Source organism: Orcinus orca, chromosome 6 (assembly GCF_937001465.1).
Source record: "Orcinus orca chromosome 6, mOrcOrc1.1, whole genome shotgun sequence".
Classification (NCBI taxonomy): domain Eukaryota; kingdom Metazoa; phylum Chordata; class Mammalia; order Artiodactyla; family Delphinidae; genus Orcinus; species Orcinus orca.
The window spans coordinates 103,048,666-103,073,575 of record NC_064564.1 but is presented as its reverse complement, the minus strand read 5'-3'; the positions used below and the strand labels follow the sequence as shown (position 1 = coordinate 103,073,575).

The following is a 24,910-nucleotide window of genomic DNA, read 5'->3' as shown; positions in this document are numbered from 1 at the left end:
GGAGAGCCTAGAACTCAATCTCAGAGTCTGTAATATGGTACAAGCCACACAAAACTACCCAAGCACTGCATCCTTATTTGTGGGCACCTGTGCAAAAAGCACCTTGATATATTTCTTAATATAACAGACCACAGATGGCCAATAGATATCTTCTCAAGTGTTCTTGATCAGTAGGTAATTGCTGTTGGGAGTGATACAGTAAGAAGGTTTCTGAAGCTATTTTTGGTCCCTGGAAAAAGGGCTATAGCTGATTAACAACGCCTGCGTCAGATGCAGGAATGAGGAAGGTCAGCCCATGTGCCTAGTATTTTCCATTTCTATGCTAAACTTTGTTTTTGTTGGTTCACTAGACTTGAGATGATCTGTAGCAATCTTTACGCGATATATCTAGTTTAGATACTCCCATCACCTCACTTTCTCAGTTTCAAAAATCACGTCAAACTTAAGCATTCTCTCCACCTCATTCTGGATTCACCTCTTCCCATATTAATTCAAAAGGAGTGGACCGGTAACTGGCTGAACAGAGGCAAAGAGGACCCCAAAGAGGTGGAGGCTTTTATGCGCGTTTGGCTAATTTCCTCTTAACTTTTGGAGGCTGAGCACAGGAGAGAGGGAAGGGCTGCCCCACCACAGGTGTGGCTGGGGTACCGGGAGCTGGAAGACTGTGGAAAGCACGATGGCCGTGCTGGGGTGTTGGGGACCGAGGCTGTGAACTCTGGCTTCCCTCTGACAGCCCCTCTGGAACACAGTCCAGACAGATCCCATCCAAGACGGTTGTCTGTCCCAGGACTCTAGCTACTCGGGGCAGCAGTGAGGTCCTCAGACCCAAAGCCTGCTCTAGCCTGGAGGGGCAGGAAGGCTTGGATAAGGATGATCACTCAAGAGTCCCTAAAATTCCAGCAGTCTCTGGAGGGCTCCGACATCATAGAAATTTAACACTGTTCCACTTGGTTATAAGATCTAACACTGGCTTAGACATTCTGGACTCTCAGTGAGGGTTCCAGCATCTTAAGTCCCTCAGTTCCCTTCCAGAATGAGCAGCCCACCCCTGGGGGACTTCACTTCTCACCACGTGGGCCTATGAGGGGTCTTCTCTTGCAGAAGGGCTAAGAGGTGAGGAGCTGTGGAAAAATGTGGGTCACTTTTAAGGCAGACTGTTTGGTTGTGTGGGGTTTTTCCTAACCTAGTCCTACCATCTTGGGGTACTCAATGTATAGGATAGAGCAGCCGGAAAAGTAGCAGCAAATGTGGTCCCAAGGCAAGATCTGGGGAATGGGAGGGATATTATGGCCTCAAGCCTCAAGCAGGGGGCTGTTATAATACCTTGACATTGCAATCCTAAGCCATTTCCAGCTTGGCCTCGAACCCTGGAGTTGGGGTAAAATCCCCCACGGCAGCGGAAGCATTTGGGGGCTTTGCATACCTTGGATTCTCTACCTCTTCCTGGGTCCTACTTCCCTAGAAGGTAGGTGATCAGAGACCGTTGCACGTCCAATCCCGAAGGACTGCACCCTTGTGCACACCTTCCATATTGTAAGCCACAGGCTGTGAGCTATCTTAGCATTTCAACACTTGGTCCTGGCAGTTTCTCTAACTCTCTTTCTCCCAAGGACAGTGTCGGCTAGGAGCCCGGGAGAGGAAAGACTGAGTCTGCCCCAGTCTCTCTCTGCTCTGTCTCCAAAACTGCCCTCACGCGGGTGTTCGCGCAGGTGCGTACGCAGGCACACCTACTAACCGCAGGTGGGCACACTCCTAGATACGTAACTCCTACATACATGTTTCTTGCTGTGGTCGTGTGACAAACGGTTAGAATTTTAGGAGGCTCAGGGACTGCACGCCGTATATGCAATCCGTCTAAGACTTTGGGATGGGATTCCATTCCATCATTCAGCATGGCGAGACTTGGTTCACGTGCCCCCACTACGAGTCCTTCCTGGGTGAAATTAAAGGCAGACCGGTTGGGTGCTAAGGATCCCTGGTGTGGAGAGGCCATTCCGTTGAGCAGCTGACTGTGAAATCAATACCAAAGGGATGCGGGTCCTGGCATTGGGAATTCTTTGACAACTCCTTGTCCTTCCTTAGCCATGGCTGTATCCTCGGAGGTCTTTCCGGCTGTGTTCTTGGGCCTGGGGGTCCCGACAAGCACAGTCACCCTGTAGGTCACAAGACATAGGGAAGGGGGTGACCTGCAGAGAGAAAGATAGAAGAAGTGAGCCAGGTGGTTGAGGCCAGAACAGCAAATTCCAGAGAGGCAGTGCAGGGCAGAGGGCAGATCACTGGATTTGGGGAGCAGCAGATTCAAGACATGACTCTGCTTCTTACTAGCCCTGTGATAACTTTTATCAAGGTCACCATGGTCATTATCATAGCACCTCCCATTTTCAGGGGCATTTATTACAGGTCAGGCAAAGTGCTAAATGCTTTCCAAACAGGAAAACACTGAATCCTTTGACAACTCTGTAAGATAGACACTAAAACAATCACCCTTTGATAGGAGAAACTGAGGCGGAGAAAGGGGCAGGCATTTGCCCAAAGTAATAAGTGACAAATCTAGTATTTAAAGTAGAAAAAGCAACCTCCCCCGGAGCCCCAGGTTCCTAGCTGTGGAATCAGTAGAATAAGACAGACCTTGCACTGTGGACTCTGAGGGCCGAATGAAATCATGGGTGAAAAATTGGAATGTACTACACCAGAGTTGGTTAATAGACTTGTACAATGGAATATCTAACTTATAGGGCTGTTGTGGCGATCAAGTGTTATAAAGGATGTGACAAGGTCTTTTAAGAAAACATAACTCTCTGCCTATATCGGTAATTTTGATTTTGAGAGGCAATGATGAAAACAACAAGAGCATTTGTCAGCAAGCTCAGACCACCTTCTAGGGGGCTTAAATCCTGGTGGGGAACATTGCACAGAGAGACTTTTGCAGAAAATTTGGTTGAAGGATCTCAGGAGCGGATTTCAGCACGGGAAAAAGCGAGAGGCATACATGCCAATTCGATATAAGTATATATGAAGGTTAGAAAAAAATTAAAAGAAATTTAAAAAGAGAAAGTGAGAGGCCCATGTTTCAGTTCCGAGTCCATCCCTTCACACGCGGTGTGACCTTGGGCTGGCTGTCCTTTCTAGAAGCAGTGAGAAAGAGCCCAGGAGAGTGAATGTCCTCCCCACACAGCGGAGGATCTGTCTTTCCAAAGAGCGCAGTGCTGTCCCTGCTTGAGCCCCAGCCTAGGCTGACGCGAGTGGATTTCACCTCATTGCATCATGACATTTGCATATAACTTCCCCCAGAGGGTTCCCCCATCTGCACAGATGGATTTAATGACCTCATTTGCCTCCTGCCCGGGGAAGGGTCTCGCGTGCTCACGCAGGCCTGGAGAGCATCTTTGTCTCTCTAGCCTGTGGGCTCATTCTCTATACTTCTTTTTCTCTCTGCCCCTGTGCCCACCCTCCCTCTCTCCCTCCAACCTCTCTCCACCCTGCAACTTTTCAACAATTTAAAATGTAGGAATGAACAGGAAGATTGAAGCAGAAGCCCCAGCTCTCTCACCTAACTGAGGTGTGACCTTGAGCACGTGACAATTTCTCTGAGCCTCAGTCAACTCCGTCATGAAATGGGAGTGATGAAAGCACGCACCTCCAGAGGTGGTGACAAGGGGTAATGAACTAACCAATGGAAAACCCCTAGCAGGCAGTGCGGGCCGCATGCCGTCTCGCTTAGCGGGACGGGGACTGTGTCACCCGTGTTCATTCTTGTTTCCCCAGGGCCTAAGCCACAGAATACGAATGCAGGCCTGTTTGCCTCTCCATCTCTCTCCGACTCTCTCACTGTGCTCAGGCTAGTGCACTTGTTTCTCTTTTCAGTTTAAGCTCACAGGTGTGTGATGCCATGGTGAGTATCCCCGGAGCTGCTTCCATGCAGAGCCTGCCTTGCTGCTTACAACTGCTCACTGTGCCCTGTTCAGGACACTTCCTAGCCTCCATGCCTATGCAGAGGTGGTACCGTCTGATCTAGAGCATTCCTCTGCAACTTCTTCACCTCTGAGACAAGCAGAGAATGTTAGAATTGGAAGAGACCTAGAGAAAACCCTCTAGTCCGTGCGGGGAAACTGAGGGCAGAGCCACGTCCAAATCTCACAGCTGAGGTCCAGTGGGGAGACCACCACCATGTGAGCTGAGAGGCCTGGATTAGCATCCTCATTTGCGTCATACTCGCTGAACAGCTTTGGGAAAAACCCCTTCACCGCCATCACCCTGAGTTTCTGCGTCTACAAAAGGTAGATCATTTTTTAAATGATTTTAAAAAAAATGTATTTCATATGGTTGTGAGCAAAGACGAAAGAGGCAAAACCCCATCCTCCTGCCCATGCTAACATTAAGATGACCCAGTTACCGCGCATGTCTTCTGCACAGTTAGTTTTCTCTGCAACTAACTCTTTCCCCTTGGGCTCCTCGATTCGTTAGGGACGGCTTCACATCTGGTCTGTGTCTCATGCTTCCTGCTGTGCCTCACACAGGCAAACATGCAACAGATTCTCTCTCTCGGAATAAGACACAAAGTCCTTAGCAAGAGTTCGAGGCCTTGCGTGGTCTCCACACACTTCTCAGACCTCACCTGGTTCCCTTGGTCCCTTCACTCTCGGTGGCTTTATTTACTGGTGTTTTCCTGCTTTTGCAGCCATCCCTGCTCCTCCCTTTTCCTGGCCAGCTCCTCTTCCTGTGCCAGGTCGTATCTCAAGCACCGCCTCCTCCCTCGTTAGTCTGGCCAGAGACGGCACCAATCATGCTCATCCCATATCCCAGCCTCCTCTCCTTACACCATTCTTGTACGGAATCACTTCTGCGCTTGTGTGCCAGGGCAGTCCGGGCAGGGACCATGTCTGTCTGTTGTTGAACTGAGTCTCTATCTACCATATGGCAGGCATTCAATGGGCCCACGGATGGAGCGACATATGAATGCACAAATATACAGGAAAAATACAAGTCACGGGGCCTCTGTTCTTGCACTCATGTGCTGTGTGACTTTGTACAAGTTACCTCCCTTCTCTGGGCTTCAGGTTCCCTGTCGATCTGTACATTAAGAGTTGATTTTAATGATCTCTACCTTCCCTTCTGTCTGAAAATCCTTCACAGTCTGAGAAAGGCAGAAGGCAATGCCCTGGGCAGAAAAGATGGAGAAATGCAGACTTTCTCCACAGCTTTGTGTCTTACACGTTCCCCTTTCTGCCATCTGCAGTTCCACTGGCTTCTCCAAAGCTACCGGCTGGCAGGGCCCTACACCCGTTAGCCTCTCAGGCCCGTCTGGCCAGTCTGGCTGTGAGAGCATAGTGTGACCATTTGCTTTCCTCCCTGGGCCAGCCCAGGGAGTTTCAGCGTTTCCCTAAAGAAATGGGTCTGGAACCTAAGGGAAGGAATTTCGGTCAGAACATAACGAAGTCTAGAAGGTTTGGTCTCAGGGAAAAGAAAGATCCAGGTTCTCCTTGTGGCCCCCCCACACGCTTGTAAACGCAGCTGTGTCTACTGAGCCCTCGCTAGGGGCCTGGAAGGCAGCGCTGCATGGCTTTCGGCAGGTCCTTGGCACCTGCGGACTTGGACTCCCCTCCGTGAGACGAGCGTTCTGGTGAGAAGCCAGTGAAGCAATGCTGCCTCCAGACCAGCTCGTGGAGGTCCCCGTGCAGAGGACCCGCACCGGCACCTTGCCCTTCCTCTAGCCTCTCAGTGAACTGCCTGTTCAGGGCCTGCCTGGCGGGGGGCGGGGGGGGGGCTCCTCTCCTCCCAGGTGACTTCACTGATCGAGGGCCTACAATGGGGAAGAGAGGGTGGATATCGCCAGCCCTGCCCACTCCCCCAGGTGTTCCCAGGTCTGACCTGGAAGAGACGGGGAAGCCTGTCTGTCCAGGTTCGAGGCTGTGAACACCACTGTACACACACATACACACGGGCCCCTCCAGAGGCTGTCCGCGTGTTGGGTGATTCCCATGTGCTAGCTCGTGGGTTCCACACAACCTCGGAAGGCTTACAGATGGGAAAATAGAGGCTTCAGCATGTTTAAAAAGAAACAAACTTGCCCTGGGCCTCACTTAGTAGATGCTGCAGGATTCTAACCCCCCCGCTGCAAACCCTGAGAGCTTGTCAGCAAGTGAGAGGAAGGGGAAGGCACCTCTTCACACCCCGACCCGGCTGACCGCCGTGTGGTCTGTTTCACAGCCACTGGCCTTTCATCCCTTATTTTGTGCCTGGCACCCAGTTACTCACTCTTCCCAGCAACACTAATAAGGCAGCTATTCTTACTAACCTCGTTTTACGTCTCAGAGGAAACGAAGATGCAAAGCGGTGAGTCACTGGCTTGGCATCTGCACCCATTTGTAACCGCCCCTCGGCACCACCCCCACGGGGCAGGTAGAATGGGAGTCAGGGTCCCCTTTTCACAGAGGGAGAAACTGATATGGAGAGAAGAGTCCCATCCTGATAAAGCCGGCTCTGAGCCCGATTCCCAGATGCCCTGATTCCCCAGGCAGCTTCCCACCTTATCCCCCAGACAGCCTCCCAAGAAAACCTACCACCCACGGCACCAGTGCCGCGGTGGCCAGTTTACATCTGGGATTCCCAGCACCATGTGGCCAGGCTGTCCCATAAACGGCTTGGCCACCCACTCTGGGATTCTGTCAACAAGCCCAGGTCGGTGACTAAAGGCCAGGATTCTCTCTTTTTCCTCTAGGCTGGAGATGGTGCTCAGCACAGGGGTTTCTCCCAGTGGGTGAGCTGCCCAGGATAACACCTCCGCCCGCGTGTGTGAGCGGCTCAGGAATGCAGCCTGGCAAACGCCACAGGGCCCTGGCTGAAAGGTCTGTCTGAGGCTGAATTCTGAATCAGACTCAACAGGGAGGTCACAGGCAGAGACTGTGCAGTGTGGGGCAGCAGGAGGCATCCTGCACTGACGGTCAGAAAGCCTGGCTGTCCACCCACCCACCGTGGGGTCCTGGGTGAGTCACTGTCCCACAGTGAGTCTGGGGGGCTTCATAGTGTTGGTGGAAAGACTTGATGACATCAAGTAGACCAAGGCCTGATGCTGAGGATGAGGGCTCCCCTGCAAGCTCCTTTGGGGTAGGGGTAGATCTATGTCTGGCACGGGGCATGCAGCAAAGAACACAGAAGCTTGTTTAAACGTGGATAAGTGGAGGAGAGAATGGAGAAAAAGCATGGGTAAAGTGGAGGAACACACCAGGCTAGATGAGAAGGAGACTTGGCTTTGATTCCTTGCACTGTTAGTCATGTAGTAGCGTATGCTAGTAGGCAAGTTACTTCTTTTGGCTGGAGGGGAAGCTGGGTGGGGGGGGGGGACTTCAGTTTGTCTATAAAATGGGGGAAATAACAGTCCTGCCACAGAGAAGTATTTTGGATAAAGTATAAAATTCAAGTAAAAGCACTTGCACAGTGCATGGTGTATAGTATGTGCTCAGTAAATAATGCTGGTGATGGGGACAGTGGTGATGGCATTGACAATGGATAATAATTTGGGGGGATAGAAAGGTCTGATTCCTTTCATAGGATCAAGTTGAAATGAGTGTTTAACTCACCCACAGGAAAAAGTCAAAGCTACACCCCAAATGGGGGAAATCATAGTACTCCAGAAAGCAGTGAATTTTGGACAAGGAGATTAGTCTACTTTGCTTAGTCATTTGCCTGTTATTTCTTACTAATCTTACAAGTTGAGCACATCCGTCCCCTCTTCCAGGAAGCCTTTTAGGATCCTCTAGGCTGGTTCAGTGCTTAAAATCACTGCTGCCTGGATACAGTTCAAATTCCGCAGCATGGTTTATAAAAGCCTTGCTCATGCCTCTAGTCTCACCTCTCTCACCCGTTCCCCTCTTGCACTGTGCTCTAGCCATATTCAGGGATTAGGGTTTCCTTAATGTGTTCCCTTGTTCTGGGCTTTTCACAGACTCTGCCCTCTACCAGAAATACTCTTCTCTCTCATCTTTATCTCTGGCCCTCCTCCTACTTCTTTTACCTGAGTAAGACCTACGGCACCTTCCATGTCTCACCTGATGTTGCCTTTCTCTAGGAAGCTACACTGACGCTCCTCAATTGCTGTGTCTCCATTAGCATTTACTGTGCTCTTAACGCCTGGCCACTGGTCCCCAAGATACGAACACAGCATGGATAGGCCCAGGTCCATCTCGCTCGTGGCCTAGCACGGTATCTATCACACAGCAGGTTCTCAGCAGTGGGGTGCACCAGAACTTGGGATATAACAGTGATCAAAATAAATGCACCTTCTTGCTCTCATGAGATTTTCATGCCAGCAGCCAAGAGGTATAGAGATTGCCAGACGATAAATAATAAATACATTTTACAGTATGTGCCGAAGTGATGTGTTATGGAAGGAAGAAAGCATGGAAGCCAAGGTAAACGGGTGTGGGAGTGCCAGAGGTGATGTAAGGTGGGTGGTCAGGGTGGGGCACATTGCGAACACAACACTTGGGCAAAGACTTGGAGTGAGTCATGAGGATGAACGGAGAAGAATGTTCTTGGCCAAAAGCACAGCTAATGGTGAAGACTGGAAGGTAGGAGGATGCCTGGCCTGTGTGTGGGATGGCAAGGAGTCCAGAGGGCTGGGGTGAAGTGGGGCAAGCCACCCATGGTGGGGGGTGAGGGCAGAGAGGTCTGGGGGTGGGCAGAGCACGCAGGCCATCATCAGGAGGACTGGTTTTCACTCTGGTAAAACGGAGGGGCACGGAAGGGCTGTGCATGGAGGTGTGAGGCCGCCTGACTTCTTTTCTCATGACCATTCTGGCTGCTAAGCTGAGATGTTAGACCTGTTGATGTATATCCCCAACTCTGCAACTCAACATCCAACCCTTTATCAGCTCTGCTAAGACGGCTGCTTTCCATCTCATGCTTTTGGTTATCTTCCCATATCTTATAGAATCGCTAGCCTCCTTGGACCAATGGACTACGTTTGGGTTTCATGCCCTTTCTCAAGAAAACAGGTTTTCACTTAGATTAGCGAAGGCATGTGGCAACCCTACATTTAATGTCATCAGTTGGGTGTGCCGTCCTGTGCTGAAACATGCTCCTGGGCTTATTTCTTTCGTTCTGCCCTGAGCCCAGCCCTGATCAGCCCTCAAGCTCCTGTTCACTCACCACCTCACTCAGGAAGCCCTGTGGAGGGTCCTTAGACATGAATCTAATCCAAACATCAAGAGAGAAAAACCTGATGAACCTGGTGCCCAAGGCCTCAGAGCTAAGCTGTCGAACTGGGACTACATCCCGACTCCCCAGACATCTCCCAGAATCAGTCTCTTAGCAGCCGCCCGAGACATGACCGTAACCAGTGTTCCAGGCCACCACGCCTTAGAAAGCCCTGGTATGTCCAATGTTTTAAGGTTGTCTCTCCTTCCTCCCTTACACCCCCAACACATGCTTACTTAGAATGATTTCAATTAGAAATGAATATGTTTTTGTTATTGTTACAAGGGGAAACTGTTGAAGCAACCGTTCTGGAAATCTGCTCTGTATTCTAGACTCAGGGCTCCAACAGGAAAATAATAAGCTGGCATGTGAGCAGCTGAGTCTCTCCCCTTCCTGCCTGCCTTGAGCTGCACACAGGTGTCTGGGCAGGAAGCTGGTCACCCCTGTCGGATGGAGTTTCCTGCACTGTCTTGCTCTTGTCGGCCAGCGGGGCCCAGGTCACCCCACAAGGCAAACGTGGGGAACAGCTGGTGTCTATACAGACAGACAAGGGGAGGAAGGCTGGAGAGAGCAGACAGACATCATTCTGGCCCAAGTGACTGGGAGGAGGCCCCAGCTCTGGGGACTGGGGAGAGGTTTAGGGGGAGAGGAGGCAGGAAGGCAGTCCAGGAGGAAGTGCTTAGCTCTGGGGCTGCAGTTCATACCTAGGACCCAGGCCAGGAGGACCAGGAAAGCAAGAGGCCCATCCACTGAAGGAAGGGCACGGTGCAAGCCCATTGCAACTAGATGCTCAGAACGGGGGTCAGAGGCAGGTGCTGTGCGGCACAGAGTCCCGAGCTTTGTGTCTCAGCTCGACCACTTACTGGCTGTATGGCCTCAACCCTTCTAAGCCTCAGCTGCATCATCTATAAGGTGAAGATAAAAGAGACCACACCTACAACAGGGCTACTGTAGTGATGAAACGCAATGACACATGTGAGAACAGGGGACACTATGCTTGGTAAACAGTGAGCTCTCGAAAAACAGTAACTACTATTATTTGCTTGGAGTCAGGAAATCCTAAATCCTACACAGAGATCGGCCACCTGTACAAGTGATTCCACCTGAGTCTCAAATGTGTACTTTGTTGGACGGTTCTGGAGTCTAAATGGAATAATATGCACAGAGATTCTAACCCATGGCCAAGCACGTGGTAAGTGCTCAATTACTGTCACTTGGGAAGGTGCATGAGTCAGTCTGTGCTGCCAATGAGATTCTGAGCACCAGGCTCAGAGTTCACGGGCAGGGAACTTCCACAATATGGAACTGGGGCCAAGGGTACAGGTGGGACTTAAACAGGCTAGCAGGTGAAGGACGGGGAGGAGAGGAAGGAAGCCTGTCTCTGGCCCCTCTCCTGCCCTGAGAGCTTCCTGCTGTGGAAGCGGGAGGCAGAAACCAGGACTTTGTTGTGTTCAGGGGAAACTCCTGTCTGCGTAGTCAGGATTGATTGGTAAGGCTGGGAGCCTCAGCTATTCCCCACCCTGTCGCTGCTCCTGAGAAAAGCTGCTTTCTCCTTCTCAAGGGGAGGGGGTCCCACACCCAGGGTTCCCTGGCTGTCTGGGTCCACAGTGAAATGTCTCCAACTGGAACAGGCAGGGTCATGCCCAGGTGCACTGAGGACAAGGTTCTGTCCCCACCTGCTTTCCTCTTCTGAGACTCAGCCCCACGCAGGAGAAAGAAAAGAGCTGGGCTTGTGAGTCAGTCAGACAGAACTGGGTTCGAATTTGGGCCTTGGCATTTGCAAACAAGTCCTGTAAGTAGTCTGAACCCAAACTGGCTCCCCTGTGCAATGGGGCTGGGGTTGACATGAGCATTAGGAAGATAACAGAGGATGAGTGTCTGGCAGTGTCTGATGTGCGGCCACTCACTCAGGGGTGTTCCGTCTTATTGTCAACTATCTACCTCCGTACAGCAGCTCACTGCAAGGATAATTGGTTGTGGATGAGAGAGTAGAAAGGTTCCAAGAAGTTGGAGTTTACGTAGAAGTTAGGTTGGGAAATTTAAATCGTAGGAATATGACTTTAATTCGAATCACCTTTCTTCTCCAGAGGTCAGATTTCCAGGAGTCTTGAATCTGAAGAAAGTTCCAAACACTTCTGAACAACAAATAACTATGACAAAGCCACGTGCACCATGAGAGAGGTCATCCGGCTCTCTAATACACAGGTCACACATAGTTCCAACAGCTGTCTCCACTCTGCCCCTAACCACTACTCAACCTTCACCAGGAAAGTTCCTACTCATTCTTTAGGACTCAGTGTAAATGTCTCTTCCTCAGGGGAGCTTTCTCTGACCTTCACACTGGTCTCCAAAAGATCCCACACCTTTCCTTCATTGTCCCTTCTGCAAAGGTAATCAAATACATAGCTGTATACCTCACTGCTGAAAATCTGGCTCCCAAGACATACTGCGAGCTGTACAAGGGTAGGTATGCTGTCTGTCTGGACTCTACCATGTGCACACAACCTGGTCCAGTGCTCAGCCCATAGAGATACTCCATGAACACACATCTCCTTTCACGGAGGGAGCCTGGTCACCTGCACTCTGAGGCCTAGGCCGACAGGAAGAAGCAACAATTTAAAGTGGGAGAAGGTAATCTTTTAACACAAAAATCCAAAACTGCATTTATAATGTGAGTAGAAAAGAAAAGGGGGGAAAAAAAGACTAGGGAACATGTTCAGAACCAGCAAAAAGCTAACTAACTCTGGGTCCCTTAGTAAAGAGACAGCACTCATCTCAGGGCCCTGGAGCCTGAAATTGCTGTAGCTGAACCCAGTATAGAAATAGAGTCAAACTGGCCATTTGAGATATATATCTGTATATTCAAATGACTGTAATAATTTGGAATCTGCACCTGAACCTCAATCATGACTTCACGTCCCTACCACGTACTCCCTAGAAATAACAATCCACTTAAGGAAGTTTCCCACTAAAATTAGTTTTATTTTTTAATGTTTTAGTATGTAAGTTGGTAGGAAAATTCTTTTAATTGGAGCTGCTCTTTCTCCAGCTGATGGTGTCAGGTGAATAACATTTCGTAATTCTACACAAACTTCTAAAACACAAACTTCATTGTTCACTGTTAAAGAGGCTGACTCCAAGGGAGTGAAAGAGACACACTGTATTCGTTTGGTAACAGGTATCAAGGGCCTTAAAAATGCTCACACCTGGAGGGGGGATGGAGATGGTGGAAGAGTAGGACGTGGAGCTCACCTTCTCCCACAAAACATTAAAAAATACATCTACAAGTAGAACAGTTCTCACAGAACAGCTACCAAACGTTGACGGAAGACCTTAGACCTCCAGAAAGACAGGAAAACCTCCACATAACCAGGTAGGACAAGAGGAACAAGAAAAAGAAGGAATCTGGATGGGGCCTGAGGCCCAGGGAGGGAGCTGTGAAGGAGAAAAGGTTTCCACGTGCTGGGAAGTATCCTCCCCTGCGGGGAGAGCAGACTGGATGGAGGGGAAGGTTCAGAGCCTAGGAGGAGAGCACAGCAACTAGTTTGCGGACGGCAAAATGGAGCGTAACCTGCACAGAAGGTCGGCACCACTGCCCTGCAATCCGTAGCCTAAAACACCCCCTCTGTTAGTGCAGGTGGGGGCTGGGTGCTGAAGCTCAGGCTTCAGAGGTCAGACCCAAGGAGAGCACCAGGGTTGGCCGTCTGGAAACAGCCTGAAGGAGCTGGACCATGGCAACCAAGGGTATAGTCAGAAGAAGACTGGGCCCACCAGAGAATCAAGGCACCATTATTGTGGCGGTGGGGGGGGAATGCATGAGGAGAGGGGCGGGACCACCGTAAGAGCTTCTTTCCCTGTGAGCACTCCCAGGCAACAGGACACCACCTACAGGAGCTCTGGGGGCGGGTGCGAGTCACTGCCGCCATCGTGGGCTCCAGAGGCAGGCACAGGCCACCACCACGAGACCTGCACGCAGGAGCCTGTCCCCGATGTCCCAGGAGAACTCAGCACCCGCCCTTAGGAAATCTGCGAGCAGGCACCAGGCCCTACTGCCAGTGTCCCAGGACCGTACAAGGGCCGCTGTACCTGCATACCCGATATCAAGGGGATAACGGACAGCATGTTCTGAGGAAAGAGGCCCCAGGCGTCCAAACTAAAAGCGGTCTCTCGACTCTGGAAAAGAGGGTGGAGTAGAAGGACTTGAGCTCACCTCCTCTCATGAAAACACCAACATCACAACTAACTGCTGAACAACCATCGATAAAAAAGACGACTGGAACCTACCAAAAAAGATATTTTACATTCAAAGACAAAGAAGCCACAATGAGACAGCAGGAGGGGCAGTTTCACAAGATAATCAAATCCCATACCTGCCAGGTGGGTGACCCACAAACTGGAAAGTAACTATATTGTAGAGGTTCTCCCACAAGAGAATCCTGAGCCTCACATCAAACTTCCCAGCCTGGGGGTCGGGCATCAAGAGGAAGACGCCCCAAAGCATTTGGCTTTGAAGGCCAGTGGGACTCGAGTGCAGGAACGCCACAGGACTGGGGGAAACAGAGACTCCACTCTTGGAGGGTACACTGGGACCCAGCACAAAGCAGTAACCCCATAGGAGCTGGGGCTGGACCTACCTTCGAGTCTTAGAGGGTCTCCTGGGCCGGCAGGGGTTGGCTGTGGCTCACTGGGCGGGGGTGGGGGGGAGAGAATAACACTGGTGGCAGAAGCCCCAGAGAATAGGGGCTCTCCTACGCTCTGATTGGTGTGAGCTCTCCCGGAGGTCCCCATTTTGGCCCTCACATCCTGGCCCTACCCAACAGCCTACAGTCTTCAGTGCTGGAACACCTCAGGCCAAACACCCAGCAGGATAGGAACACAGGCCCACCCATCAGCAGACAGGGTGCCTAAAGCCACCTAAAAACACACCGTTTGACACAGCCCTGCCCACCAGAGGAACAAGACCCAGCTCCACCCACCAGTGGGGAGACACCAGTTCCCCCAACCAGGAAGCCTGCACAAGCCTCAGGATCAATCTCAACCACCAGAGGGCACACACCAGAAGAGGAGCTATAACCCTGCAACCACCAGAAAGGAGACCACAAACACCCAAAGTTAGACAACATGAGATGGCAGAGAAATGTTTCAGATGAAGGAACAAGACACAAACCTACAAGAACTACTAAGTGAACAGGAGATAGACAGGCAACCTACCTGAAAAACAGTTTAGAGTAATGACAGTAAAGATGATCCAAGATCTCAGAAAAAGAATGGAGGAACAGACAAAGAAGTTATGAGAGATGATTAACAAAGAGCTAGAAGATTTAAAGAACAAATGAACAGAGATGAACAATACAATAACCGGAATGAAAAACACACCAGAACGAATCAATAGCAGAATAACTGAGGCAGAAGAACAAATAAGTGACCTGGAAGAAAGAATGATGGAAATCACTGCCATGGAACAGAATAAAGAAAAAGATGAAAAGAAATGAGAACTGTCTCAGAGACCTCTGGGACAACATTAAACACACCAACATTCACATTATAGGTGGGGGGGGGGGGTCCCAGAAGGAGAAGAGAGAGAGAGAAAGGGCCTGATAAAATATTTGAAGAGATTATAGCTGAAAACTTCCCTAACATGAGAAAGGAAACACTCAAGTCCAGGAAGTGCAGAGAGTCCTGAACAAGATAAACCCAAGGAGGAACACGCTGGGACATATTAATCAAACTAACAAAAGTTAAAGACAGAATAAATATTAAAAGCAACAAATAACATACAAGGGAACCCCCATAAGGTTATCAGCTGTTTTTTCAGCAGAAACTCTGCAAGCCAGAAGGGAGTGGCAGAATATATTTAAAGTGATGAACGGGAAGAACCTACAACCAAGATTATTCTACCCAGCAAGGATCTCATTCAGATTCGACAGAGAAATCAAAAGTTTTACAGACAAGCAAAAGCTGAGAGAATTCAGCACCACCAAACCAGCATTACAACAAATCCTAAACAAATTTCTCTAGGCAGAAAAGAAAAGGCCACAAAAAGATACAAGAAAATTACGAATAGGGAAGCTCATGAGTAAATGCAAACATAAAGTAAAGGTAGAAAATCATCCACACACAAATATGATATAAAAATCAGCTGTAATGAGAAGAGGAGAGTACAAATGCAGGATATAGGAAATGCATTTGAAATTAAGAGAGCAGCAACTAAAAACAATCTTGTACATATAAAGACTGCTATAGCAAAGCCTCACGGGAACCACAAACCAAAACTCTACAACAGATACACATACAAAAAAGAAAAAGAAATCTAAACACATAACTAAAGATGGACATCAAATCACAAGACAAAAGAACAGAAGAGGAAGGGAGGAAAAAAGACCTTCAAAAACAAATCCAAAACAATTAACAAAATGTCAATAAGAACATTTATATTGATAATTACTTTAAATGTAAATGGATTAAATGCTCCAACCAAAAGACACAGACTGGCTGAATGGATACAAAACCAAAACCTGTACACTTCAGACCTAGGGACACATACAAACTGAAAGTGAGGGGATGGAAAAAGGTATTCCATGCAAATGGAAATCAAAAGAAAGCTGGAGTAGCAATACTCATATCAGACAAAATAGACTTTAAAGACTGTTACAAGAGACAAAGAAGGACACTACATAATGATCAAGGGATCAATCTAAGACGAAGATATAACAATTGTAAATATAAATGCACCCAACAAAGGAGCACCTCAATATATAAGCCAGTGCTAACAGCCATAAAAGGAGAAATCAACAGTAACACAGTAATAGTGGGGGACTTTAATACCCCACTCTCATCAATGGACAGATCATCCAGACAGAAAATAAATAAGGAAGCACAGGCCTTAAATGACACATATTAGAACAAATGGACTTAATTGATATTTATGGAACATTCCATCTGAAAGCAGCAAAATACCCTTTCTTCTCAAGTGCTCATGGACGATTCCCCAGGATAGATAACATTTTGGGCCACAAATTAAGCCTTGGTAAATTTAAGAAATCATATCAAGCATCTTTTCCAACCACAACACTACTGGATTAGAAATCAAGTACAGGGAAGAAACCTGTAAAAAACACAAACACATGGAAGCTAAACAATACGTTGCTAAACAACCAATGGATCACTGGAGAAATCAAAGAGGAAATTAAAAAAAAATACCTAGAGACAAACGACAACATAACACAACGGTGCAAAACCTTTGGATGCAGTAAAAGCAGTTCTAGGAGAGAGGTTTAGAGCAATACAATCTTATCTCAGGAAACAAGAAAAATCTCAAGTGAACAACCTAACCTTACACCTAAGTTAACTACAGAAAGAGGGACAAGCAAAACCCAAAGTAAGTAGAAGGAAAGAAATCATAAAGATCAGAGCAGAAATAAATGAAATACAGATGAAGAAAACAATAGCAAAGATCAGTGAAACTAAACGCTGATTCTTTGAGACGATGATAAACAAAATTGATAAACCTTTAGCCAGACTCATCAAGAAAAAAAAGGAGAGGACTCAAATCAATAAATTAGAAATGGAAAAGAAGTTACAACTGACACCACAGAAATACAAAGGGGCATAAGAGACTACTACAAGCAACTATATGGCAATAAAATGGACAGCCTAGAAGAAATGGATAAATTCTTATAAAGCTACAACCTTCTAAGACTGAACCAGGAAGAAACAGAAAATATGAACAGACCAATCACAAGTTCTGAAATTGAAACAGTGATTAAAAAACTTCCAACGCACAGAAGTCCAGGACCAGATAGCTTCACAGGCAAATTCTATCAAACATTTAGAGAAGAATTAACACCTATTATTCTGAAACTCTTCCAAAAAAACTGCAGAGGAAGGAACACTCCAAAGCTTATTCTATGAGGCCACCATCACCCTGATACCAAACTCAGACAAAGATACCACCAAAAAAGAAAATTACAGGCCGATATCACTGATGAACATAGACGCAAAAATACTCAACAAAATGCTAACAAACCGAATCCAACAATACATTAAAAGGATCATACACCGGGATCAAGTGGGATTTATCCCAGGGATGCAAGAATTCTTCAATATCCACAAATCAATCAGTGTGATACACCACATTAACAGACTGAAGTATAAAAACCATATGATCATCTCAATAGATGCAGAAAAAGCTTTTGACAAAATTTAACACCCATTTATGATCAAGCTCTCCAGAAAAGTGGGAATAGAGGAAACTTAACATAATAAAGGCTATATATGACAAACCCACAGAAAACATCATTCTCAACAGTGAAAATCTGAAAGCATTCCCTCTAAGATCAGGAACAAGGCAAGGATGCCCATTGTCACCACTTCTATTCAACATAGTTTTGGAAGTCCTAGCCATGGCAATCAGAGAAGAAAAAGAAATAACAGGAATCCAAATTGGAAAGGAAGAAGTAAAACTGTCACTGTTTGCAGATGACATGATATTATACACAGAAAATCCTAAAGATGCTATCAGAAAGCTACTATAGCTCATCAATGAATTTGGTAAAGTTGCAGGATACAAAATTAATACACAGGTATCTCTCGCATTCCTATACACTAACAATGAAATCTCAGGAAGAGAAATTAAGGAAACAATCCCATTTACCATTGCACCAAAAAGAATAAAATACCTAGGAATAAACCTACCGAAGGAAACAAAAGACCTCTACTCTAAAAGCTATAAGACGCTGATGAAAGAAATCAGAGAGGACACAAACAGATGGAAGAATATACCACGTGCTTGGATTGGGAGGATCAATATATCCAAAATGACTATACTACCGAAGGCAATCTACAGATTCAGTGCAATCCCTCTCAAATTACCAATGGCATTTTTCACACAAGTAGAACAAAATTGGTTTGTTTTTTTTTACATTTATATGGAAACACCAAATAGCCAAAGCAACCCTCAGAAAGAAAAATGGAGCTGGAGGAATCAGGCTCCCTGACTTCATACTATACTACAAAGCTACAGTCATCAAAACAGTATGGTACAGACACAAAAACAGAAATACAGATCAACAGAATGGGATAGAAAGCCCAAAAGTAAATTCACACACCTTTGGTCAATTACTCTACGACAAAGGAGGCAAGACTATATAATGGAGGAAAGACAGTCTCTTCAATAAGTGGCGCTGGGAAAACTGGACAGCTATATGTAAAAGAATGAAATTAGAACACTCCCTAACACCATACACAAAAGTAAACTCAAAATGGGTTAAAGACCTAAACGTAAGACCGGACACTATAAAACTCGTAGAGGACAACATGGGAAGAACACTCCTTGACATAAATCGCAGCAAGATCTTTTTAGGTCCACCTAGAGTAATGAAAATAAAAACAAAAATAAATGGGACCTAATTAAACTTAAAAGCTTCTGCACAGCAAAGGAAACCATAAATGAAACGAAAAGACAACCCACAGAATGGGGGAAAATATTTGCAAACGAAGCGACTGACAAGGGATCAATCTCCAAAATATACAAGCAGCTCATGCAGCTCTATGTCAAAAAAACAAACAACCCAATCAAAAAATGGGCAGAAGAGCTAAATAGATAGTTCTCCAAAGAAGACATACTGATGGCCAAAAAGCACATGAAAAGATGCTCAACACTACTAATTATCAGAGAAATGCAAATCAAAACTACAATGAGGTATCCTCACACTGGTCAGAATGGCTATCATCAAAAAGTCTACAAAAAATAAATGCTGGAGAAGGTGTGGAGAAAAGGGAACCCTCCTATACTGTTGGTGGGAATATAAATTGGTACAACCACTATGGAGAACAGTATGGAAGTTCCTTAAAAAAATTAAAAATAGAACTATCATATGATCCAGCAATCCTACTCCTGGGCATATAGCTGAAGAAAACCATAATCTGAAAGGGTACATGCACCCCAATTTTCATTGCAGCACTATTTACAATAGCCAAGACATGGAAGCAACCTAAATGTTCATTGACAGAGGAATGGATAAAGAAGATGTGGTACATATATACAATGGAATATTACTCAGCCATAAAAAAGAATGAACTAATGCCATTTGCAGCAATATGGATGGACCTATAGATTATTATACTAAGTGAAGTCAGAGAGAGAAAGACAAATATCATGATATCATTCATATGTGGAATCTAATTTTGAAAGATACAAATGAACTTATTTACAAAACATCAACAGACTTACAGATATTGAAAGCCAACTTATGGCTACCAGAGGTGAAATGTGGGGGGGAGGGATAAATCAGGAGCTTGGGATGAACACACACACATTACTATATATAAGATAGATAACCAACAAGGACCTACTGTATAGCACAGGGAACTCTATGCAATATTCTGTGATAACGTATATGAGAAAACCTAAAAAAGAATGAATATATGTATATGTATAACTGAATTGCTTTGCTGTACACCTGAAACTAATACAACCTTGTAAATCAACCTTGTCAATAAAATTAAAATATTACAAAAATGCTCACACCTTTTATCCTACTCATGTTAATTCCAAGAATCAGTTATAAATGAATAATTACAGCTATAAAGTATTTCCGTGTAAAGATGTTCATCAGCATCATTATCATTGTGAGAAAATGAAATAACTTAAAAGTTAAAATCAAAGTTGGAGATAAATGATTACATAAATTATTGTACATCACAACCATATACTAAGTATACTAACTATGTACAGCAAAACATGCAACTAAAGAAGCCTGGAGCCAACCAGGAGATACAGTAACAGTTCTCCAACTTGAGTGTTTCTTGGATCTTGCCCTGTTCACCCCTGTATTTTAGAATCAGAGCATCTTTCTTGAAGGAACAAATTCTCTTAAGGACGCTACAGTATAAAGGGACTAGGATAGGAAGCCAGGAACCTTGCTCTATTTCTATCACTCACTATGCTACCTTGGACAAATCATTCCTCCTTTACGGGCCTCAGAGCCCCCATTAAGGAAACGAAAAGTTTGGACTAGATCATCACAGAGCTCTATAGCCAAAATGACTGCGATTCTTTGCCCTTCACATCTCAAAACCAGTTTCCCCTCTTTAAAATGAGAGATAAGATCAAATGTTTTTTCAGCTTAGAATATATATGAATATAAAAATAGAAATAGTTCAGAGACCTTCAAGATGATGGAGAAGTAAGACGTGAAGATCACCTTCCTCCCCACAAATACATCAGAAATACATCTACATGTGGAACAACTCCTACAGAACACCTACTGAATGCTGGCAGAAGACCTCAGACTTCCCAAAAGGCAAGGAACTCCCCGCATACCTGGGTAGGGCAAAAGAAAAAAGAAAAAAACAGAGACAAAAGAATAGGGACAGGACCTGTACCACTGGGAGGGAGCTGTGAAGGAGGAAAAGTTTCCACACACTAGGAAGCCCCTTCACTGGTGGAGACGGGGAGCGGGGGGATGGGGTGGGGGGGAAGCTTCGGAGCCACAGAGGAGAGTGCAGCAACGGGTGCAAAGGGCAAAGCAGAGAGATTCCTGCACAGAGGATCGGTACCGACTAGCACTCACTAGCCCGAGAGGCTTGTCTGCTCAATCGCCAGGGTGGGCGGAGGCTGGGAGCTGAGGCTTGGGCTTCAGAGGTCAGATCCCAGGGAGAGGACTGCGGTTGGCTGCATGGACACAGCCTGAAGGGGCTAGTGCGCCACGGCTAGCTGGGAGGGAGTCCAGGAAAAAGTCTGGACCTGCCGAAAAGTCAAGAGACCATTGTTTCGGGGTGCGCAAGGAGAGGGGATTCAGAGCACCACCTAAACAAGCTCCAGAGACGGGTGCGAGCCGCGGCTATCAGCACGGACACCAGACATGGGCATGACACGCTAAGGCTGCTGCTGCCGCCACCAAGAAGCCTGTGTGCAAGCACAGATCCCTATCCACACCTCCCCTCCTGGGAGCCTGTGCAGCCCGCCACTGCCAGGGTCCTGTGATCCAGGGACAACTTCCCCGGGAGAACACATGGCGCCTCCGGCTGGTGCAACAGCATGCCAGCCTCTGCCGCTGCAGGCTCGCCCCGCATTCCGTACCCCTCCCTCCCCCCGGCCTGAGTGAGCGAGAGCCCCCTAATCAGCTGCTCCTTTAACCCTGTCCTGTCTGGGCAGGAACAGACGCCCTTGGGCGACCTACACGCAGAGGCGGAGCCAAATACAAAGCTGAACCCCTGGGAGCTGTGCGAACAAAGAAGAGAAAGAGAAATTTCTCCCAGCAGCCTCAGAAGCAGCAGATTAAATCTCCACAATCAACTTGACGTACCCTGCATCTCTGGAATATCTGAATAGACAACGAATCATCCCAAAACTGAGGCAGTGGACTTTGGGAGCTACTGTAGACTTGGGGTTTGCTTTCTGCATCTAATTTGTTTCTGGTTTTACATTTATCTTAGTTTAGTATTTAGAGTTTATTATCATTGGTAGATTTGTTTACTGATTTGGTTGCTCTCTTCCTCCTTTTATATATATATATATATTTTTTTTTTTCCTTTTTCTCTTTTTGTGAGTGTGTATGTGTATGCTTCTTTGTGTGATTTTGTCTGTACAGCTTTGCTTCTACCATTTGTCCTAGGATTCTGTCTGTTGTTTTTTCGGGATTTTTTTGTATACTTTTTAGCACTTGTTATCATTTTTGGATTTGTTTTTTGGTTTGGTTGCTCTTTCTTTTTTTTTATTACTTTTAAACTTTTTAATTTTAAATAATTTTTATTTTAAAAACTTTTTTTTTCTCCCTTTTCTTCTAAGCTGTGTGGCTGACTGGGTCTTGGTGCTCGAGCTGTGTGACTGACAGGGTCTTGGTGCTCAGGCCTGTGTCTCTGAGGTGGGAGAGCCAAGTTCAGGACATTGGTCCACCAGAGACCTCCTGGCTCCACATAATATCAAATGGTGAAAGCTCTCCCAGAGATCTCCATCTCAACGCTAAGACCCAGCTCCACTCAACGACCAGCAAGCTACACTGCTGGACACCCTATGCCAAACAACTAGTAAGACAGGAACACAACTCCACCCATTAGCAGAGAGGCTGCCTAAAATCATAATAAGATCACAGACACCCCAAAACACACCACCGGATGCAGTCCTGCCCACCACAAAGAAAAGATCCAGCCTCATCCACCAGAGCACAGGCACCAGTCCCCTCTACCAGGAAGCCTACACAACCCACTGAAACTAACCTTACTCACTGGGGGCAGACACTGTAAACAATGGGAACTACAAACCTGCAGCCTGTGAAAAGGAGACCCCAAACACAGTAAGTTAAGCAAAATGAGAAGACAGAGAAACACACAGCAGATGAAGGAGCAAGGTAAAAACCCACCAGACCAAACAAATGAAGAGGAAAGAGGCGGTCTACCTGAAAAAGAATTCAGAGGAATGATAGTAAAGATGATCCAAAATCCTGGAAATAGAATGGAGAAAATACAAGAAACGTTTAACCAAGGACCTAGAAGAACTAAAGAGCAAACAAACAATGATGAACAATACAATAAATGAAATTTAAAATCCTCTGCAAGGAATCAACAGCAGAATAACTGAGGCAGAAGAATGGATAAGTGACCTGGAAGATAAAATAGTGGAAATAACTAACACAAGCAGAATAAAGAAAAAAGAATGAAAGAATTGAGAACAGTCTCAGAGACCTCTGGGACAACATTACAGGCACCAACATTCGAATTATAGGGGTCCCAGAAGAAGAAGAGAAAAAGAAAGGGACTGAAAATATTAGAAGAGATTATAGTTGAAAATCCCAAATATGGGAAAGGAAATAGTCAATCAAGGGCAGGAAGTACAGTGAGTCCCATATAGGAAAAATCCAAGGAGAAACACGCCAAGACACATATTAATCAAACTATCAAAAATTAAATACAAAGAAAAAATATTAAAAGCAGCAAAGGAAAAACAACAAACAACACAAAAGGGAATCCCCATAAGATTAACAGCTGATCTTTCAGCAGAAACTCTGCAAGCCAGAAGGGAGTAGCAGGACATATTTAAAGTGATGATAGGGAAAAACCTACAACCAAGATTACTCTACCCAGCAAGGATCTCATTCAGATTCAACAGAGAAATTAAAACCTTTACAGACAAGCAGAAGTTAAGAGAATTCAGCACCACCAAACTAGCTTTACAACAAATGCTAAAGGAACTTCTCCAGGCAGGAAACACAAGAAGAGAAGGAAAACACCTACAATAACAAACCCCAAACAATTAAGAAAATAGTAATAGGAACATACATATCAATAACTACCTTAAATGTAAATGGATTAAATGCTCCAACCAAAAGACACAGGCTCGCTGAATGGATACAAAAACAAGACCCGTATATGTGATGTCTACAGGAGACCCACTTCAGACCTAGGGACACATACAGACTGAAAGTGAGGGGATGGAAAAAGATATTCCATGCAAATGGAAAATAAAAGAAAGCTGGAGTAGCAATTCTCATATCAGACAAGATAGACTTTAAAATAGAGACTATTACAAGAGACAAGGACACTACATAATGATCAAGGGATCAATCCAAGAAGAAGACATAACAATTGTAAATATTTATCCACCCAACATAGGAGCACCTCAATACATAAGGCAAATGCTAACAGCCATAAAAGGGAGAAATTTACAGTAACACAATCATAGTAGGGAACTTTAACACCCCAATTTCACCAATGGACAGATGATCCAAAATGAAAATAAATAAGGAAACACAAGCTTTAAATAATACATTAAATAAGATGGACTTAATTGATATTTAAAGGACATTGCATCCAAAACCAACAGAATACACTTTCTTCTCAAGTGCTCATGGAACGTTCTCCAGGATAGATCACATCTTGGGTCACAAATCAAGCCTTGGTAAATTTAAGAAAATTGAAATTGTATCAAATATCTTTTCTGACCACAACACTATGAGACTAGATATCAATTAAAGGAAAACACCTGTAAAAAATGCAAACACATGAAGGCTAAACAATACACTACTACATAACCAAGAGATCACTAAAGAAATCAAAGAGGAAATCAAAAAATACCTAAAAACAAATGACAAGGAAAACACGACACCGCAAAACCTATGTGATGCAGCAAAAGCAGTTCTAACAGGGAAGTGTATAGCAGTACAATCCTACCTCAAGAAACAAATATCTCAAATAAACAAACTAACCTTACACCTAAAGCAATTAGAGAAAGAACAACAAAAACTCAAAGTTAGCAGAAGGAAAGAAATCATAAATAAATGAAAAATAAATGAAGGAAACAATAGCAAAGATCAATAAAACTAAAAGCTGGTTCTTTGAGAAGATAAACAAAATTGATAAACCATTAGCCAGACTCATCAAGAAAAAAAGGGAGAAGACTTAAATCAATAGAATTAGAAATGGAAAAGGAGAAGTAACAACTGACACTGCAGAAATACAAACGATCATGAGAGATTACTACAAGCAACTATATGCCAATAAAATGGACACCAGGAAGAAATGAACAAAGTCTTAGAAAAGCACAACATTCTGAGAGTGAACCAAGAAGAAATAGAAAATATAAACAGACCAATCCCAAGCACTGAAATTGAGACTGTGATTCAAAATCTTCCAACAAACAAAAGCCCAAGACCAAAGGGCTTCACAGGCGAATTCTATCAAACATTTAGAGAACAGCTAACACCTATCCTTCTCAAAC

The 24,910-nt window shown here is 45.6% G+C and overlaps 1 protein-coding gene and 1 long non-coding RNA gene across 2 annotated transcripts in view; one reads left to right on the top strand and one right to left on the bottom strand.

Annotated features, from left to right (window-relative positions):
- Nucleotides 1-240: 240 nt before the first annotated feature.
- PAPPA (pappalysin 1) overlaps nt 241-24,910 on the bottom strand; it is a 252,937-nt gene continuing 228,267 nt past the window's right edge. Inside the window, exon 22 of the mRNA XM_033427347.2 lies at nt 241-2,186. Coding sequence (XP_033283238.2) covers nt 2,079-2,186 — 108 coding nt within the window. The 3' untranslated portion in view covers nt 241-2,078. The remainder of the gene's footprint in view (nt 2,187-24,910) is intronic.
- The window catches only part of LOC125964678 (uncharacterized), a 138,726-nt gene continuing 126,873 nt past the window's right edge, over nt 13,058-24,910 (top strand). The window contains exon 1 of the long non-coding RNA XR_007477916.1: nt 13,058-15,842. This is a non-coding gene — a long non-coding RNA (uncharacterized LOC125964678). The remainder of the gene's footprint in view (nt 15,843-24,910) is intronic.